This window comes from Pipra filicauda, unplaced genomic scaffold (genome assembly GCF_003945595.2).
Source record: "Pipra filicauda isolate LSUMZ 115617 unplaced genomic scaffold, ASM394559v2 scaffold92_size2517590_pilon, whole genome shotgun sequence".
NCBI classification, from domain to species: Eukaryota; Metazoa; Chordata; class Aves; order Passeriformes; family Pipridae; genus Pipra; species Pipra filicauda.
Window position 1 is genome coordinate 1,600,581 of NW_024105120.1, and position 21,865 is coordinate 1,622,445.

At 39.6% G+C, this 21,865-nt stretch overlaps 1 protein-coding gene across 4 annotated transcripts in view; it reads right to left on the reverse strand.

Annotated features, from left to right (window-relative positions):
• The window catches only part of GAB1 (GRB2 associated binding protein 1), a 101,051-nt gene that overhangs the window by 38,338 nt on the left and 40,848 nt on the right, over positions 1–21,865 (reverse strand). For all 4 annotated transcript variants that reach the window (XM_039391267.1, XM_027729640.2, XM_039391268.1 and 1 more), the window contains exon 2: positions 4,245–4,539. In XM_039391267.1, the coding sequence (XP_039247201.1) occupies positions 4,245–4,539 (295 nt within the window). The remainder of the gene's footprint in view (positions 1–4,244; positions 4,540–21,865) is intronic.

The following is a 21,865-nucleotide window of genomic DNA, read 5'->3' on the forward strand; positions in this document are numbered from 1 at the left end:
TCCCAAAGGCAGAAGGCATGAGAGGCACACACCAGAGAGCAGCTGCCTGAACAGAAACACTGCAGACTTTGAAAGTGTCGTGTGTGAAAAAAGCTGCAGCTCCTTCAAAGTACGGGCCTTCTGATGACAAACTTTCTTTACCACATGTAATTATTTGTGTAAATGTAATAGTAGATTTCAATGTCTTGTTCTTCTCTTTTCTTTTTTTTTTTTTCTTCTGCTTTGCCTTGTTATTTCTTCTGGTTTACTTTGCTATTGCTATCTTTATTCAAATGAATACATGCAAGTAACATGTTTGCATATAGTAAGATTATTTCCTCCTTCCCCTGCTCTGCCAAGCACGCAATTCACTAAATTACAGAAACATGGAGCTGGATCACGTATAGAACATTCATCACAGATGTCTACTGAATTCCAGGGAAGGGCTTTCACAGCCTGTGCTTAGATATCCTTAGAAGGGTTTTCTTTATTGTTACGTCACTCACTGAGAGAAAAACAAGTAAGTTCTCTCTTCAGATAACAACTAATCCATGTCCTGCTTATCACAGCCTTTTTTTCAAAGTCAGTTCTTCCCTCAGTATTTTCTTCCCAGGGGAAAAGAAAAAAAAAATCCTTCAACCTTTCTTCTCATCAATCACTTTAAAAAAAATCCATGTCCTATATTTCTACCTTTCTTTAAACATTTCTCCCCATCCTTCTGAAAGTTCAGGCCACAGTATTTCAGCAGACATCTCCACAGCACCAGGCAGAGAACAGACATTTCCTAGGTCTATTTACTCTCTCCACCCCAGAATGTCTCCTACTGGAGTTCAAAGCACACAAAACACAGGTGACACATTTTTGCTCATAGTTCCATTTTAACTTCTAGATGACTTATTATATTATGACCTTACAGACAAAATATGAATGTTAAAAGTGCAATATGAAACTCTGAGGTAAACCTAAACCCCACGTTCATGTGTAGCTTCCCCCACCTTTGCACATGCATTTTAAAAAGAAAGATTCTACGGAAACAAAATTTACATTTGAAAACAAATGAAAAAGAAGCATTAGCTGAAGAAAACATAACAAGTACCCAGATATTAATTTTTGAAAGTGAATTATTTACCTTGTTTAAAAGAAAAAAAAAATCCTTCGTGTTTCTGTCTTGCTGTAAGTTTAAAATACCTAAACCACTGTGAACCCTTTCTTAAAAGAAACTCCCTGTAAAAAGCCATATATTGCATATATTGTAATTGCAATGAAATCATTACAGATTACACAATACTATGATGCAATCAGAAATCTGGAGACTCAATGGCTGGTAATAATGACTGAAGAACATAAAGTTATCTATGTCCAAATACAAATGTAACATTGTAGATCTCCACAATGAAGAGATTGCACAGGCATAGACCAATTTTGAGTTGGAAAGTCACAGCAAAGCATTAGGTAAAAATGAGTACTGAAAATAATTTCTGAAAAAATAAACACAAACTTAGCATCATAGGAATCTCTGAGTCTTCACTAAGTATGAAAAGAACAGCTTACAGCTACTCTGAAGTGATCTTTTATTTTTTTGGTCTGTCTACAGTTATGACAACTCTTTGTCCCTAATTCCTCCCAACACCAAAAATAACAAGTCCATATTTGTTTTCTAATAGCACTAGCCACCACAACTTGTAACTTCTTCCTTTGTAAATCCAAGGAGACAATGGGCCTGGGCTTCCAAACAAACACCAGTAGGAGCAATAGGACAGTGGTGCCCCTAGTCCTTCATGGAGCAAAGGATGCCAACGACAGTCCTCTCATAACACAGCCCTTAACCTGTCTGGCAAGAGACATTTTGTCCAGCCTCAAAGAAAACTATCCTCTGCTTCCACAGGCTAAAGGGGAGATCAGTTATGCCCCATACACTCATTTTGTTTAGTTCAAGACTAAAATCATAGAATCATAGAATGTTAAGGGGTTGGAATGGACATTAAAGATCATCTAGTCCCACCTCTGCCATGGGCAGGGATACATCCCACTAGACCAGATTGCTCAAGGCCTTATCCAATCTGGCTTTGAACACTGCCAGGACTGGAGGAACTGCAACCTCCCTGGGCAACACTGTTCCAGTGTCTCACTACCCTCACAGTAAAGAATTTCTTCCCTATATCTAACCTAAAATTCCCCTCTTTCAATTTGTAACAATTACTCCTTGTCCCATCACTACAGTGCCTAACGAAGAGTCCCTCTCCAGCTTCCCTGTAAACCCCCTTCAGACACTGAAAGGTTTCTGTGATGTCTCCACGCAACCTTCTCTTCTCCAGGCTGAACAGCCCCAACTTTTTCAGCCTGTCTTTGTAGGGGAGGTGTTCCAGTCCTCCTATCAACTTTATGGCCCTCCTCAGGGGCCATATGTTGGGGACACCAGAACTGTATGCATACTCCAGGTGGGGTCTCACAAGAGCATATTAATAGTGCTTTTTTACTGCCTGAACTTCACCTATTCTTGAACTTCTCAGAATAAACTGGAGGTTAACACAGATTTTATAAAGTACATTTATGACTTGTTCTTCCACTAGCAGGAAGATTCATCTTGGAAAAATAAGAACTTGGCAATAAACACTCAGCAACTGATTTTCCCATTTTCCTTTTTTAAATGCTTCCTCAATTCACTGCAAGACATTACTAAACCCATAAAACAGACAGTACTGTCAACTGTCAGTTGTGTGAAGTAAAGGTGTTGGAATAATCCAGGCAAAGCTAAAATGCCCAAGATGAAACACGCAATGAAAGTACAACGGGGATAATTTATCAATACAACTGACTGGAGCAAAAACCAGTTTTGGTCCAAATGGCCTGTGATGCTATAGTTAGATCTCTTCACATCCATAGTGTGTTTCACCTTCAGTTCACCAACAGACGTTGTAACCATCAACAGAAAATTAAGGATGAGCAATAAGCCAGCCTTCAGAGGAAAGGCCTCACAGTTTTTAGGGGACTCTACCTCTCCCTCCCACACAACAGACACAAGCTCCTTTGTGCTCTGCCAAAGAGCTGCCAGTTAAACACGTTTCCTCCTTAATTCCCAGATTCCTAGTTTGTCCCCAGAACCTTTGACTTCTGTGCACCTCCTGCCCACAGCTGCACCGGTGCACTCGTGTGTTATCCACTGAAAGGCAAACCACCTGCCCACCCCTCTCCCGTAGGCAAGGGATGCCTGGCAGACTGAACACTGAATCACCCAGCAATCGCTCTTAGAAACGTGCTGTGGGTGGTCTCGGGTATGTTCAGGATGCCATGAAAATATGCTGGAACTGTCAAAACAAGCACCCTTCACTGAATTTGCTATTTGAGTGGTAATTCACAGATCAGGTTTTCGTGACAAAGTTTTAGTTCAAAACTGCAGCAACGAGAAAGAAAAGGGCCCCTCTTCAGAGCACGGTATTTTCCAGTCACTTTTCAAGATCTGGCTAGAGCAGAAGTGATGCAAGCCCTTTTTCCCTTCACCTCCCTCAATCCACAATCCTGCAAAAAGCAGGGATTTAATTCTAGCCCCTTCAGTCAGGCATGCCTTATTCATAACCCTCTTACCACGTATTTAATCTTTTCTTGGGACTGTGCACAGAGCAACAGCAAGTCATGCAACCCACTAATCTCCACAAGGAATGCAGGAATAATAAGTAAATAAATAAGAATGGATTCGGGACAAGCAATGGCCACAAGGTATTTGTAAGGAATTAAACACACCATCCTGTTTCCTACAAGCTGCCTTCACAAAATGTCTATTTTGGTAGGATTAGAGCTGGATAGTGCAAAACTACAAGTTATTTTTTGTTTGTTTTAGCTGGTGGGGGGTGGATTTTTTTCCCCCAAGTTGCAAAGCAGACGGAGAAATGGTAATATTAGAAACCTGACATTTTGCACTCATTCCTGCTTGCATAACCATATGTTTTTATACCAAATGGGATTCCTTTGATGATTATGGTGATCTACTGCTGCACATGATTTTACTTAAAGATTTTTCCTGTGTTCTCAAGACCTAATGCCATGCAAAACAGAAGAGCGTCATCCAAGTTCTATGGCACACTCAATTTGTAACAAGTTCTTCATATCTCCCTCTGTTCTGCTTGCTTTTTTCAAAGAGTAACAAGGAAGTTTCATAGCCAATGGATACGAGTTTTAAAACATATGCCAGCTAAAGATAGCCATCTGATCTTTGAAACATTCTTTGCATGTAGGCACTGCAGATTCTCAGAAAAAGCAACAGAACTTACCCTCATCTGTAGGGTTGAACCCACAGATATCACAGATACATCGGACCCACTTATTCATCTCCTCCTCGCTGTCTGCTACCAAATAGAAAACTCGGTCTATAGTGTTGATATCAAAAATATAGCTGTTTTCAAACTCTTTTTTGTTGAACGTTAATCCAGCATCCACTTGTTGACACAAATTTAAGTCAATAATACGGATAGGCTTCTTGGCATGGTCATTTTTGTAGTATTCCAATACATCCGGATCCCCCGTTAAACGGCCGCTCCGAAGAACAAACCATCTTCTCTTCCATGCCTGAAAATTGGAGAGAGAAAAAAGGGAGAAAAGTTAGAAGAAATCAGACTTTAAGACTGTTTTGTGTACGGCTTCAACCTGGGTTGAACCAAGTGCTAATAAATAGTCCAATTGTTATTTTAAGAGATTACACACCAGATACCTACATTTAATACAATCTACTTAGGTATTGTTACAGCAGTGGACTTGAGGATTAGTGAATTTGTATTTTGAAGTTTATTTCTTAGCTTTGCTTATAACAAGTGGATATATAAACTAAATCACTGTTTACAAAATGAGAAAGAATGAATCCAGTAAAGAAAAAAAAGGGGGAAGGGGACCAGGAGCGGGGTGGGAGGGGGGGAAACTCCACACAAAAGCCTATGAAGGAAGCTCTCATAGGCATGGGGAAGACAAAATAAAATACATTTTTCAGTGCTGCATAGCATTTTTTTTCCAATATCTGTTGCTTCAGGCTGATGCATTTTAACTGAATTTTTCACTGATACTCAACAATAGTTGACCTGTATTTAAAGAACAGACAATGCTCACATTGTACACTCGCCTTGATGCCAGGGGACCTCTGCACTCAGAACCTCATAATATTTCTACAGTAGTACTTCTCACAGAAAAAGAGCTACATTATTCTTTTTGAAACCATTAGAGAGACGAGGATGGAGAGAATGACCAAATGTTATAATTTTACCACATAAAGCCAGTCTTTGGGGAAGGTACATCCACAGAAGAAATATATTTGATAGTCTGACGCTGTGCCTAACACACCAGCCCTCCTGATGCTGCAGAGACAAAGAAGCTGGTCTGAGAGAAAAGCACAACTAAATTGCCTCATCTTCTAACTGATCCTCAGCTGTCTTTCATTCCCATGGGCCTCCATCACCTGTTATAATTCTGATCAAAGGCATTAACTTAAACTAAGAAAACAAGGTTTGCATACAGCTGTCCTGTTGCTTCCAACAGCAACTTTATTGCCCCACTTGTTCCTCAGCTCTACCAGCAATACAACATTGTGTGCTGCAAGCTTCTTTATATGCCCCAAGTCCAGGATAACGAGCACAGCAGAAGAAACCAGACGTACTGCCACTGCCCACTGGAAGAGGTGCACTGCCTTCAGAGTCAGAAATCTGAAAGCAGAGCCCAGGCACAGTGGGGAGCCATCACTGTGTCATCCATTTGTTCTTACACTTTCCAGCAAAGTTGGAGACCAAGAAAAATCAACGCAGTAGCCAAGTCCCTGCACATCACACTACAGGCTCACACCGTGCCCCAAGGCAGCCCATTTAAAACTTCTTTGGGATATTCAAACGAGGTTGTCAGCAAGTCCTTTGGAAGATAAAAAAAAAAAAAAACAACAGAAGAAATGCATAAATAAGACAGGTGAGTGCATTTTCCTTTTGGTCAGCTCTGGTTGCAGGCTAACCAAAGAAAGGAATGAAATCAGCAAGGATGGTCCCAGAAGAGGTCAAGATGTGTGATGTCCCTTACACACTGGGAGTAGGTTTCAAAACAAGTGTTTCTTACTGTGTATTAGAAAAAGATTCACAGACATTTTTTGTGAGGCACAAGAGCGCTTCCATTCCATTTTTAGTGTAGCTGTTACCTTCAAACAAACTAGTGGAAGGAGGACATAAAGGACAAAGAGGGAGAACTGCACTGCCATCTCCCAGCTCTGAACTAGCATCGTCAGCTTGGCCCTGGAGACTCACAAAACCCTCATTGTGAAGTGGGAATGCCTTTTTGGGGTATCAAGCTTAGAAAGTTATTATGAAAAGATAATACAGAAAACAGGAGGAAGGGAAAAATGCCAGACAGCTTAATTAAGGCTTGTGATCCATTCTCCAACTACCAACACTCAAAAAGTTATTTGATTTTAAGGTAATGTCTATACTTCACAAAACAAATATATTTATTGTAGTTGTACAATATATATGTATAGTATATTGTATTTATTGTGTATTATATTATGATGAATACAGCATCTGCCTTTAAATGTTGAACTGTGTGAATCAAGTCAAAGTCTCAAAGAACTATTTCCATGGTAGCAATAAGTTTAACTGGGTGAACACTCAAACACAGAAGTAGAAAACATAACAGACGAAACCTCTTCAAATTTAGATTTCAAATGTGGGTATATTCTAGTAGCACAGCTGGATAAGCACTGTCTAACAGCGACCCAAAAACACTAGCAAAGTTTGTTTTGTTTCCTGTTTCCAAATCAAGTGACAACTTAGATGCTGGGATAACAGGAAACGTCAGTATCGGAGGCTTTCTCTCCAGGCAAGGTTGGTCACAGATAACTGTTATAAACCAAACTGCAAAACCCTCCTGCTTCAAAAACTGCCTTTATCTTTAACCTCAGTCCTCAGCCACGCAGATGAAATTTTCAAAGCTGAAATCAGGAGGGAAGAGATTAGAGATAGGAGAGGGACAAGAGCAGTTGAGAAGCACGATGTGTTTTGTCTCATAATTCGTGCAACAACAAAACACTATGCAAAAAACCCCATCAACTCTGTACCAACCAGGTGTGCCTCTTCTAGAAGTTTATTTCTGGTACTATGTTAAGGAGCAAAAGGTTCTTAGCAATTCTGATAATCTCTGTTTAGCATTAACGAGTAAATAGGATTCTCTAAAACTGAGAAAAACCAACCAGCTAAAAGAATTTCCTTTCAGCCCTTCAGGCTACAAAACAGCAACTATAAAGTACTTAAAACATTGAATTTAGCCTACCAGCACCTGCTACTATTTTTGCAGAGTTTTCACATAGTGCATATGTGAACGTTTATTTCAGTCCTATAATGAGTCACACTCACTGAAACTGGCACAGATTATACTCAAAAACAAAAGCAATTCCATAAACTACACACTAATAAGGCAGATACAAAGGTTCTCTGGATTACAGTACAAAGCACAATTTAGCAGCAGAATAAAGCTTAAAGCTAGACAAGCGAACTGACATCAGCACCCTTGCTAATCATAGTACAAAAGCGCCTCTATATTTTGTCAAAGTGCAAAATGAGCTCACATAAATCACTCTTTGTTATTTGAAAATATCTGGGATTCTTAAGGCTGGATCTATTTTTAGCATTTCAGTATTTGTCACTGTAAAGAAAGCTGTACACTGCCTCACTGAAGCACAGATCAGTGTGCTGGATGTGTAAGGAAGAGCTTCTTCAGTAACAGCTTTCCAAAGAGAAATCTCCAAAAGAGAGCATGTGCACATGTGGAAATAGCTGTATTTTCCTTTTTTTTTTTTTTTTTTAACCCCCTTTGGGCATTTTTGTTTAAAAATTTTGAAATTTTTTTTACAGAGCACGTTACAGACTATTTCTTGTAATCACCCAAAAAGATGCAACCGGTTTACGTCACAGGAAAATTACAGGTAGTAATTATTTATCCATCACATAACTGATGTTATCAGCCATACATTATCAAACACTGGTTTTCTGTGCTAAAAGTCAACTGCTTTAAGTTTGAGAAGTCGAAAAAATAGCCATGACGGGATTTAAACATTTTGCACAAATATTATTTAATTCTGGAAACAAAATTGAGCCAAGAAATAATCAAACATATAAAATATGTTATTAATATAAATAGGATTTCAAAATATATTTTACAAATATACTACCAGTTACTAAACACTGCTTGCAGAGCAAATACTTAGTTGAGAAGTAAAATGGTTCCATTTGTAAGCGTAGTAAGGCAAAAGTCATGGGAATCAAGCTCACCAAAAGCCTGTGTAGGCTTTGTAGATTATTACAAAACACGGTTTAACAAGGTTTGCTGCTTTTGTTTCAGACTAAGAAGGGCCTTGTGTGCCTCAGCTTGTTTTCTCCTTCGAGCTGCAAAGCATATCAGCTGGCCTAACATAGGACACCACCATGCCTGCCAAACATTGTCCTGTTTGTATCATGAGACCATCGTATCATGAGACCATCATAACTATAGAAACAGGCTTGTTTTCTTGTTTTTGAGGCAGGCTGAAATCTGACAAGCTGCTCACCCACAGAGCATCAAATGATCAAAGGAACAGTGGAGTTCTGTATTTTTCACACAGCGTTTTGAGTAGGTTACAAAGTAAAACCAAAAAATTCCTACTATTGTTATTTTTTTCAGTAAGATACTTCCAAACTGCTGATGTAAAAATGAATGAATCAGCTAAGGAATTGGCAGAAAGCATCACGTACCAGTGTTAAGAGTTTAGTTGCTTTTTGTTTTGTTGTTTTGTTTTTTTTTTAAATACTGTAGTTAATCCTGTATCCAGTACACTGATTTTACAATATATTCTCCTTACAAGAGGTGTATCTGTTGAAAAAGTTGTAGCTATGCCTCCCCTAATCTTTCCATTATGGATTTCCCCCTCCCCTCCCATCATGTACACTCGAGATGTACCTCATTCAGCTGCTGGCTATAGTTCAAAGAGGTAGGAAATAGGGGATGTATGTGTAAATGGAGAGGGAAAGGAAGGAGGAAGGGGCAGGAAAGAGTAGATAATTTATATTTTTAAAAGGATTTAACCTTCCATTTGGATCTCCTCAAGCTGTTGCTCAAGAGGCCAAACTGATTACATGACATGTTTAAATAAAAGCTCAGAAACGTTAAGTCAAAGACAACTTTTTCGGTTCATTTTTACAGATTTTGCCCTCATGTGACCAAGACAAGTACCAAGTAACTGTGGTTACTGATAAGAAAATATAGGAGCACAATTGACCAGTTTAAGTATTATTACCCATCAAACTGTCATTTAAAGCTGATTTTCTTCTTGTTCTAGCACGTTTACCACCTTTTTTGGGGGGGGGAAGCATCCAGTCAAAAAAAATCTTTCCAAACTGTTGAGCACTGGCTAAGCCAAAGAGGGTATCACATTCCACTCTGGTAATACTGCTCATAAATCTTTCCCTATGTATGACCAGTAAACTCAAGAATAAAATTACCAATCTCAAGCCTCCCTTCTCATCTCTCAAGTGTGGAGACATTTGTGCTTAGGTTTGCATCTCTGAACTCCATAAAGTACTTCAAAAGGGCAGTATTTGGCATCCTCCTTTCTCAGACAAGTCCACTAAGACCTGGAAGAAAGAAGTGACTTACCCAGGAGGATCCCCAAATAAACCCTGATGTTTTATAAATGCACAACAAAACATCTCCTTGCTCCAAAAGACATTATGAAGTAAACAGAAGACAGAGAGCATGAACCAAAGAGAAGTAGGAGCAGCAAAAGGCACAGCCCAAGGTGACTTCATCATACTCGCCTGGACATTTGCTTAAGTCTTGAAGCTACTGTTGAGGGATTTTCCCTCATCTGCTGGGATCAAGGCTTAATTTTCTTTATACTTTTTGCTGCCACCTATTTAATTTATCCCTCTCTCTTTACTTATTTTTCAGTGCAAAGGCTAAACAACAGTGAAACTGGTAGATGTCTTTGACAAACAACCAGAAGAGGGATCGCAAACAGAAGCTGAGTACTTCTCCTTTTTGCCTCCACAGTTCTAGTGTCCAGGTGTTCCATTCATTGCAGGAGACAAACACGCCTCTGGCACAGCTTCACTGACTCACACGTTAGACCTGTGCTCTGCATCCCATTAGAAGCTCAAAAGAAACAAAAATAAGTGTCCCTCACACTGTGCTTCTTTTTAAATCCTGTTCGTGGTTGGCACAGACCAGCGACAACTATCACTGAGGAGCTTCATCCCACAAGGCACGTACTTGGGAGGACTGCTGGGAAGTAGCAAGAAGAGGTCACATTAGGTAACAGTACTTCAAGTACAGAACTTTACTTTTTCCACTTGCTACTCTTCCGGCTTGCAGAACTAATTCCCAACATGGTGAAATTTCCAAATTTCGGCTGGTGTTTTCCCTGAGAAATTAACACCTGTAGACTTTTACATGGAAATAAATTAAGGGGTGTTTTACAGAAAGCAAGTTTTCGAAATATTTTAAAACCTGTTTGTTTGTTTTTGTGTTTTGTTTTGGGTTTTTTTTGTTGTTGAATTCTTTTTTAAAGGCCATATCATGAGCACTAGGAACTGAGGAACATGTAATTACTAGTTAGTTCTGAAACCATTATCATAACACCAACTGGCAATTGCCATCCTCTTACCCTCTTCCCTAAAAATAATGACCTTTATTTTTTGAAACCTAAGACAGAACAACTAAACTGAGTGCAATAAAAAAACATGTCTTACTGTCTTAATTCTATACAGCACAAATTGCATTTCCAGGATCCGACAAAATAGTCCAAACTTTCTACTTTTAGTAGTGTTAAATACTAAGAAGTGTAAATAGATTGCTGCAAAATAAACAAATGCGAGATGAGGAAAATACTGAATACATTATGACTTTCTTTAAATACTTAAGACTTGTTTTCCAGGAAGCACCATCTTTTCTCACTGAGCAAAATAAGGAAAAAACAGTCTCAGTGGAAGTTTCCACTCTCCTGGCCATCATCCTGATCATCTGTTCCGAATACACACAAGGCCAAAATTTCCTGTTTTCAAACTATTGTCACCATTTTCTAGTCTTGTGCTGTCGATTCTTTTGTTTATTTAACAAGCTAAAGTTAGAAAACACTGAAAATACAGAAGAACAATACTTCCACACACATTTGCTGTGAGCTCTGTTTCATAACTGAGGTTTCAGCACGTGAATTAATGTCCTAACGTTACACCGCTAATTAAAGCGCCAAGAGAGGTGCAAAATACAATGTAACACTAACTTCTGCTTTATTTGTGAATCTAAAACTCGGTATCTTCATAGTCCTTTCCATTTTGCATGGGGATCCTTGATTTTTTCTTACCTTTTGTTTGATTTTTTTTTTTTCTCTACAGCCTTATCCCTATTCCCAGTGCAATTGTGTGGCCAGGTCTGTATCATCTAATTCACATTAAACTGATCCTTATGGCTGGTGGCATCAGGCACTTCAATAAATACTTCTCTGCTACATGACAGAAATTTTCTAATGGCAAGCACAAATTTCCTCCTGCACACCAGAGAATTACCACCACGTCTTCACCAAAGGAGAGCCTATTCAGAGCTATGCAGAGCAATAAAACAGGAGATCTGCAGCAGTGCCAGGACCCGAGCCCTCATTTCACTGTCTCCAAGCTAGGACCAGTGACCAGACCATGTCTCTATATTCCTACATCCTCTAATCCAATTCTAATGCCTATAAAAGTTCTGCTGCTTCTGATCACTTGCAAACCTACCTTTTCAGTTCTAGTTGTTGTACTTCACCACCCATCCCGTGTGGCTAAGACATAACTCCCAAATGGTCTTTCCAGGAACACGTTCCCTATCACTGGCAGTAGCTTCACCATCTCCTCTCACTGCTCCATCCCATTTGACATGGCATGAGGTTTGTCACAGCATAGGAAGTGTATCCATTGCAGGTCCCTTACTCACATATCTACATGGTCTTTGCTTTGCTGCCCTGTTTCTCAGAACATTTCAGAAATTCTGTGGTTTGTTCTCTGATCACAAGTATGTTCTGACCGTCTCCCTCCCTACTCTTTCCCACATCCAACCTATTAAAAATAATAGTGCCAGGAGAATCTCCCTTCTCTCATTCTGATCACATCATCTTCTATTTTAAAGTTCTCCATTTATTGACTTGCTTTATTGCAGTTTGGGGCCTCTTTTCCTATTTTTAGGCCTTTTCTTCTTAGGAAAATCCATCTTTGACTCTCTGCCACTTGCAAGTCACCTCCTATTGCTTTATGCTCTACCACTAATACTAGATCTGGCTCATTTTTCCTCCTCTGCTGCATCTCTCATCTTTCTTTAACTTCTGAAGGCTTCCCAAACCAATAAGCACGGGCACGTCGTCTCCTTCCTTCAGATTCCTCCTAAGGATCAGCCTCTTTAACAGTACTTATGATCACCCAACCAAATTACAATTTGGCTTTGCATCACATGGATTTATTTAAGAAATGTTGTTTTTGTGTATTCACCAGACAAAGGCTTGTTTGTTGGTTGTTTTTTTTTTTTTAAAGTTGCTTCAGTCTTTTCATCAGCTTTTAATCAGAAGCCACTTCCCCCCACAAGTCTTAATCTAAGAAAGCAGAACATTTGGGGTAGGTTCTGCCCTTTTTTTCTGTACAGTACTTACCACAAGGATTACTACTGTGCTGACAAGACCCTCTTGACGAGTTGCACGAAAGCAACACGCAGAAAAATAAAAAACTTTAGCATTTATAAAGACACGGTAAGTCCAAAGCTGAAAGGTCAAGCCTACACTCCATTGACATCAACAACTGCTTTCCCACTAATGGCCAGGGATGAACTATTTCACCATATATTTTTGTCTATTCATTTCTCATATCCTGGGAGGACAGTAATTTTGAAGTGGTGTTTGTAACAAGGTGTGAAAAATCCCCATTCCTCCAGATCACAAGCCCAAATGCTTCTTGTAATATTTTGTACAAATTGAGAGTTTTCTCTTTCTTTCCTTCTTACTCACCCATGTAGATATCTATCTTTATCATCTGTCAAACACTTACACACAAGGAAGAGCAAGACAAGACACTAGAATCTTGTAAAAACATGCAATTCCTAACACGGTTTTGGATCCTCAAAAGGACACTGCAGTTGCAACAGAGACGCAAGACATGCTTCACTGCTCCATGTTTGGATCACTCAAGCATGCTCATTTTGCAAACAAAGTAAGAGGCTTCCACACATGACAGAGGGCAAGCATTTTGCACATCATCTCTTCAACGAAATATTTATAAGGCTTAGACCCTGTGCTTTGCAGTTCCTCTAAAAGAAAAGGCAATTGAGCTACAGAAGCAGCAGTCTCTCCAACTTCAATAGGGAATGATGAATTAAGGGGGATTTAGCAATGAACTAAGGAGGACAGTACAAAGGTATCCTATAATTTCTACAAGTTGCCTCCTGACTAACTAGCCTGGTTTAACCTACTAGTTGTATTAAAGAAGCTTCTATACATCCATAACACACATGGAAAAGTCTCCCATGAAAATTCAGACTGTGTTTTCAATAAGCCCTATAAATTAAACTTAGAGCATGTTGACAGTCCATCCTTATCCCTTCCTTCTGAGAGCAGGGCTGTGCATTCTCTCACATCTTTGCAAATCAGGTATCTGCAGATCAAAGCAGGAGCCTCTTTTATAAATGAGTGGGCCACTACTACAGCAATAAAAGGACTGGTAGTTACTCAAGCCATTTACTCAGTAAAGGGAAAGCTAAAGGAAACCTATTGTTCTGCCACTTTTACAGGGAGAATCAACACAGTACTTTTTTAAATGCTGTGAGGCATTGCAAAGAATTCCTTATTCTAAGGAAGGGCAAGAATTAGGAATGGCAATCGCAGTGTGTACTTTTTAAGACTAAAATTATTAACTTTTCCAGTACAAATCATCAGATCTGAAATGTGCATGAACCATGTGATGGCAGGGAGAGCTGCTAAAGAAAGTAAAAGCTAAGATAAAGTAAAAGTCAGCATTACATCTGATAGACACACTCTCCCTTTACATGGCTGAAAATATTTACCAACTAGGCTACAGCAGAGTTTTTTTCTGAGCAGAACCAACCTAAAGAACTCCAGAGAAAAATTAATCTCAAAACAAACAAGTACAAAGTCAAAATTCTTTGCAAGACATTATGATCTATAGGTTCCTTTTACTATGGTCCTTAACATGAGTTACAATTGTAACAAAAATATTGTTTTTCCAACGTGGCAAACAATATACTTTTAGACTCAAATTACTCACTAGTAGTAACAAAATGGTTAAGAAATTTGGAAACACCATGTGCCAACAGCAAATTCAACTACATACCAGCATACTTGAAAATTTGGATGCTTCAGTATAATTACTTGGATTAGCTAATTAAACACTCCTGTAGCTCTCATCAGCTCACATAAAAAAAGTTTTGTACTGTTTGTTTCTAGACTGTAACAGTACCCTTGTGCCTTATATTATTAGGATCAACAGCTTTGTAGAACTTAACTAGCACAACCAATTCACTTATCATTTTTTCTGCCCACCCCAGAGCAATGTTCTGAACCCAGATTTGTTCTCAAACCAGATGCCTCGAACGGCGTGGCCACAACTGCTCCCCACAAACACAGCACTGCCCGGCTGGAGGAACCTGCGCGCCGGGACCAAACCTTGGGCAGCCACGTCTGGCTGCTCCCGGCAGCTCCCTGTGAGCCTCCCCGGGACAAAACTGAAGGACTTGCACCAGTGGTAACAGCCAAGAAACTACAGACAGTTCTTGAATAACAATACAAATAAAATCTTTTTTCTTTTTTTTTTTTCCCCCCCGGAGTCAGTGATACGAGTGAACAAACGAGTTTTAGGCTCGTGCTTCAGAAACAGAATTTACCGAGTCAACTTGTAAATCAAAACGAAAGCTACACCTCTTTTTGAACAGAAAAACCCCCCATTTTTCAAGCGCAAAGATAACATTCTCTACGGAAGCCTTTGTTTACTTACTCCAATTCATTTGCCATATGCTTAAGTTACAAAGCAGAAAAACAAACAACATCAAGAACACTTTTTTTCTAGTTTACCTCTTCAAGTCTTCAGAAAATTTAAGCAAAGTCCTGGCCATTTCTGTAGTTGTGTCTACCCCAAAAAAGCAAAGCTTACTTTTTCCTGCCGGCTTCCCACCTCACTCTACACCACCCTATCCTCATAACCTTTGACCAACAGGAAGCAGACACAATGGACTGAAAATAACAGCAATTGTAAGATTTCGAATGATTTAATACATGAGGGGTGGGCTTAAGATTTGAAAAACTTCCCTTGCTTTGGTTTTTCAACAGTTGCTTAAAACATGCTATATACATAGACTTAGAATATTTGTTCAAAATCCTGGGTTGAACGAGGCTAAAAACTGTGAAACGCACTTTTCAGAGCACAGAGGTCCAAATTCTTACATTTGTTGAGATTCTGTGTTTAAGCCATGGTCATTAGGCTATTATACACAATGAACTTAGTTTTCCAAGAGTGTAAGCAACAGCAGTAGAAGTTTCTTACAGCGTTACCTCTTTTTTAAAAAAAATATTTATATTTATCTGAGCTTTGAGATCAGTAATAGGTATATGTCCCATAGAATAATATGACATTCTTGTGAGAAATGTAAGCGTCCATTTAAACACTGCAGTTAAAGCTATAAAAAAATCACAGTGATGGGAAGTCACAGATACAAAAAGGACCTTTGCTAATTCTAAGTAGCTGAGATACACTTTGTAGTGTAGAAGGGAAGATCTTTATCTTCTCCTCACATAAAAGCCAAAGCAATGATCCCATAAACATCTTCATTAACAGTAAAATATTCACGTGCTTTAAACTGTACCAACATCTTGAGAGGAACACTTGGGGGTTACAGATTCCAAAGTCCAAACAGGTAATTACAGCATTTCTTTTTATTAGTTTTAACGTTTTTGTCTTGCACTCCAAGTACCTGCCAAACCCAGAATCACATCCCATCCCTGCCATCCCTCCCCAGAGCCCTCAGGTTCCTCCTCTGCAGTCACACCACAACACACCCAGGTCACAGTGGCAAGAGCAGAACGCACCAATGCAGAGAGGGACTCTCTGAAGAGCTCTGAAGAGCTATACTGTGTTTTCTGGAGAAGGGAAGGGGCAGAGGGGTGAGGATAAAGAGTCAGTGTAATTTTTACACAGACTCCTGTGTAAAGATGACTAAAAGGTTCTTCCACAATCACAGGAGCTGGTAACCTCCTCAGCCTTGCTTGCAAACAACAAGCAAAATTTCAGGCTATGAATGTTATAGCAGAATAGTTGCAAGCATGCTGAAATGCAAGGTCATAATAATGTTCCAAAGTAATTCCCAAAGAATTTGCTACCCCCCACACATTTCATCGAGCATTGGCTGTACCTCTCTTGCGTGTTAGGCACCGCTTCATTTTAGAGGCATTTTAACAATGGAATTACACTTCAAAACGTTCTTTTCTTGGCAGGGGGAAGCTCAGGCACTGCATTTCTGCAGGCTAAGACTGGATCTACCTTGTCAATGCAGTATTTCAGTAAGGTCTGCTGGGGCTCAAAATAACTCCAGAGAAGCCCCTCGCACCCCTCGGTATCCAACAACAACTTCCAAATACAAAACATTCCTAGAGCACACGAGCAAGCTTTTGAGCACAGCAGCAGAAGCCACCACTGACATGTTGTCATAGCAGCTTGAAGCACAAATGGTTCAACAACAAGGGAAGTAAACATGAGGTCCTCAGCAAGCCTGCAGTTCAAGAGTCCCTTGAAACTACCCTGTCTGCTAACAGGATCCTCCTTTTCCCTTCCCCCATTTTAAGACACGACCTGATGCCATCACACCAAGGAATAACAGAGAAAGGATATCCTGCCTAGATTTTCCATTATACAGATCAAATCATCAATCCAGAGAGGTCTTTGCTTACACATGGGATAAAAAGAAGATGCTTACAACTGATAAACCCTGAGAGGAAGCAAGGTTGGCTCCATGACTATTTTTAAGTAGTTAGCATTCACACAATGGCCTAAAATTAATGGCCAACCCCCAGGGTCCATGAAATCTTCATTAAAAATAGTAATAATAATTAAAAAAAAAAAAGGAGTTTGCCTATTTGATGGGGGGAAGTGAAAACAAAAGAAATAGAAGGTGACAGATACAATCATGCTTCTTCCCAGACTCACCTTGAATTCAGTTTGTATGCTAAGTTTAAGTAAGTGAAAAGATAGGAAGCTTTATGTCTTTTTCCCTAAAAATGAAGCATTTCCTTCAACAATTGATGGGAGAAATCTTTCTTCAACAGCTCTTGTCATTTTGACTAATACTCTTTTGCTGTAAGTATCATAGGGCAAATAGTAAGAAAACACAGAAAAATAAAAATATCTTTATGTAGCTGTATCATGAAAGAAGGAATTTGTTTTTTAGCCCTCATTTCTAAGGCCAGCTACCACAGCTGTGCTGCAGCTCCCAGCTGAACAGCTCCCTCCATCTCACCACATTACAGACAAAGGGCATTTAGTTTACCAAATGGCCAGTGTTTCACATTTAGCTCAGTTAAAAGCATCCCACATCTAAGGCTTCATCTAAGCATGATAAGAAAAGTCATGCTTTGTGCATCTGGACAGATGATGAATACAAACATCCTTGGTATAATCTAAGGATAAATAATTTAAATGGCATCATGTCAACATAAAATGCACTGAAAATGCCTTCTTATGCCAGGCATTTCTTTGGATAAAGAACAAGATGAGGCAAAAGGCCCTGTAAGATCATCTCTGTAATCTAGGAAATGCCCACAAACTCAAGACATTTTAAGTATCATCATTCATCTCCACCTTTTGCTGCCAAGAAGGATTTCTTCTTTTAAGCATTTATCCTTGTGGAGGTGGTGGTTGTTGTTTGTCCTTTTTAATAACAGCATCACCCTGATGAGTAACTAAGAGATTCATGGAAAACAAAAATTGCCTAGAGTTTCTGATCTCATCACAAACTATTCCCCTCCTCCTCTGTGCGCTAGATAAAAAGTGAACAATTAGCCTGCTGTTTGCTCTGTACAGTGAGATTGTTCATTTCTTCATTTGTATCAGATCAGATCACGGAACAGAGAAAAACATTCAAAATAGATTAAATAAAAAAAAATCTATCCTTAACCACCAACACTGCTATGAGAACTTAAACCCCATCAGATTTTTATCATTTCTTTAGTAGTTTTGAGCAGATTCAAGTGTTACAGTCCCTTTACTTCATTTGGTTTGCAAAGTACTTCACGTTTTTAGGATTTGCTCTTTGACATAAAAAGCAAGCACTGCCTTATCCAACTGCTTTTTACACCTTTTTTGTGAGAGTTTCATAACCAGCTTCACTTACCATAAAATTGTTTAATTTTTAACTCACAGGAAGCAAAGAAACTCTAAAACTGGACGCCTTGTTACTTTATTTATTGGCTCTCCATACATCTAAACGGCATCTACTTTGTTTACTGGCTGGGAGCTCTTACCACTGCCAGCACTTCAGGAACAATGTAACTGTGGAAAGGGGAAAACATGTTTTTCTACATTTTGTTTGTCATCTAAGAGAATTATAAGGTACACAGGCAGAAGTTCGAAAATATTTTTAATAGCGGGTAACCTCAAATGGACAAAACAACTTAATTCAGCAGGTATTTTTATCTCAACTCGTAACTTAACCCTTTTCATTCTGGAGCCATTTACGAGTAATAATCACTGCCAGATTTGCCAAAAACAATGGTTACTTTTCAATGCCTGTACCATGACGCTGAAAAAGTGTATTCTATTTCTAAAGATGACCATTTTTTAATCCTTAAAATGGAAAGGGCTTTGGGACAACCACAAGAGGCACGAGATCAGAAACAGGAGAATTTTGTACAATATCTTGTACAAAGTTTTCCACGTCTTAAAAATACATATCACATTTTAATGAACCCAGTAAGACACACAACATCGTGTGTCTTATTTTTTGATATATTAAAAAAATGCTGTTGTAACAATGTATCAAATTCCAAAACAAAAAAAGGAAGCTTCTCATTTTCCCCTCCACTTACAGTGGCATCCAAAATCTTTCCACCCCTAGGGAATTCTGGTGTCACCTATATTAGGCTGTGTGACAAGGATCCACTTGTCTGAGCAGTACAGCAAGGTGAGAGGGATGCTGCTGGTCAGGCCACTCTCCAGCTTCTCTGAGCACAACTCCCTCCTGCTCACCAGCACAGCCAGCAGTCCTGGCACGAGGGAGGGCACAGTGTTCTGTATCAAACAGGTGAGATTTGGCAGAGGAGTGCACTTTTACACCCAACATCAGGTCTCACACAGCTTGCCTACGCTGTCGTTTACCCTCAGTGCTAAACAGATGTAATGCACGTATTGAGGTCTCCAAGTGGATGGCTACCCTACTTCCACAGCCAACCACCCATCCTCCCTCCCTCCCAGACCTCAAAGGCTTACAAAAATGCAGAAAAAAAAAAATTAAATAGCTACTCTAAGCAATACTCAGCTGACCTTCACATTTGAACACGTTGGTTTTGCCTCTGCTGCGAGCCTCTTCCTTCCATCAATCCCCAAAGCCGAAGCTGCTTATTCCCAACTTGAATCATGAGAGAAGAACTAAGACCAGCACTAACAATGTGAAACCATCATTTGGGAAACAACTGATGTGGAATGACTGTATCTTCACTGTCACCAACTGCACTGGCAGGACACCACCAGTGTCACGTTTCTGGTGCTGCTGGAGGCAGCTCCAGCTCCCGGCCAGGCAGGTGCCACTCCACTGAAGCTACTCCATGACTGGAGTATAAACACTGCTAGGACTGCTCACATCAGCTACTGAGGGACACAGTCCAAATCATTCCACTCCAGAGGAAAATTATTTTGGTGATCAAAGTCACTGAATCAAAGTAACAATAAACACAAAAAGCACATATATATCAACGTCTTGGCACCTTAACCAAAATATGCTGATCCATCAACTTGCCAGTCGCTTTGTGACTACTAAATAAGCATAACCAGTGTTTTATTGTGTGCTTTGTACCTCTCGTAACTCTGCTCAAATACTGTAATAAAAGTACAGTTTAATGGTTGACAGTTAATGGTTTGCTCTACTATGAATGCCCTCCCCACAGAGGCAGGGATGGATGATTTTCTGTGTGTCTTGAACTGGGCACACAAATTAAACACCTTCTGCCTGAGCAAAGCAATGACAGCATGGGATGCAGCTTGGGGGGAGAAGCTCCAGCTGAACTTCCTTTAGCATTTAGAAGAGGTATCCCATCACACCAACAGAATTGACAAAATTCCCACAGAACGTAAGGAGAAGTTTCAGTGATTTTTATCACCCACAGCAGAAGTGAGCTGGCGGGGCAGAGAAGCATATACAAATGACTGCTTTCTCTTTGATTCACAATATTTAGATTGTTATTTCCAGCCCAGGTTAAACAAATTGGTGTTATGATACTATTGTTAGGCTGGATGTATAAACACACTTATGCACTTTTGGAGGCCAGCCAGCTCAGCAAACAGATTACAAAAGAAACAGGGAAGAGGTAGAACACGAGCTGCTGCTCGAGTTCACCCACCAGGCTGTTATGGAGAGGGAGCAGGGGGTGGGAAGGAAGAAAACAGCACAGAACAGTGGAGCAAAATATGTTGTGAACACGCTATTTTAAGAAGTGTGGAAAGTTTCCTAAAAAAAAAAAAAAAAAAGGCTCAAGAGTTGGTTCATACTCAGCAAAATAACTCCTGAACATTTCATACAGACAGACACATCGAGCAGTTTCCATCAGGTTGCTTAACACAAGGCAAAGGAAACAAAGAAACACTGGATATAGACTTCTTACAGTAAAAGGAAAATCAGTGCCCAAAGCACAAATGACCAGCAAAATTTTAGTTAATAGCAAAAAAACCCCTTGTTTGTTATCTTTAAGAACAAAGAATAAGGACAAAAGGCACTTTCTGAGTAACCTCCACTTCATCTCTCATGAGGAGAGCTCAGCCTTACCCCCTTCTCTTCTGCAACAGCTCAGGAACTTGACTCCAATTCTCCATTTCTCTAAAAAATTACATTAAAAATATTTTTTCCCTCATTTCAATCAGGAGAGGTGTTTGAAGACAGGTTATTTACAGTTGTTTACCAGGACACTCAGTTTGCAGATACAGAGTTGAAATAAGTATACCTGGACCAAGAGAGATTATGGATTTTTCAGCTACCACAACCAGCCTATGTAAGCAGAAAAAGAGCTGTAACTTCTAAATAAGAAAGGCAGAGTAACAAATACTGTCACGGACTAATCTCCCTTAGCTAACATTTTTTCCTGATGAACCTGAAGTCATTTATCTGTTCCAACAGCCAACAAGGCTGGGGCATCATCCCTGAGAGATCACTTCCTAAGCAGACCCAACATGCAGAGAGAAGAAAGCTCCATGAAGAAGTCAAGTCAGTAACTCATTCCCTTTGAAAAGGGCCTCGTGAGATCTCTCATGTATGATTTGCTCTCCTTCGTCCATGGCAGACACTCTGGAAAGAGTAAGCTGGGTTGCAGTCATACCAACAAAGGAGGTTTCTATTCTCATAATCAAAACACTTGCCTTGTTTCACTGGAAACACTCCATAATTTTATATTCTATTCAGGGGAACAGGTCCTTCACTGGCAAAATACAGCTGCAGAACAAGGCCTGGCTTTGCCCTTAAAGTAAAAAGTAACTGAGTAGTAGGTTCCATCAACTGAGTACCCTCAAACATCCCAGGAAGCATCAGGACTTGAGCAAGGTCTCTGAGAAGGAGATCTTGAGATAATTCAACTCAGTCAATGAAAAATATTGGTGTACCATAATATATATATATACCAGAT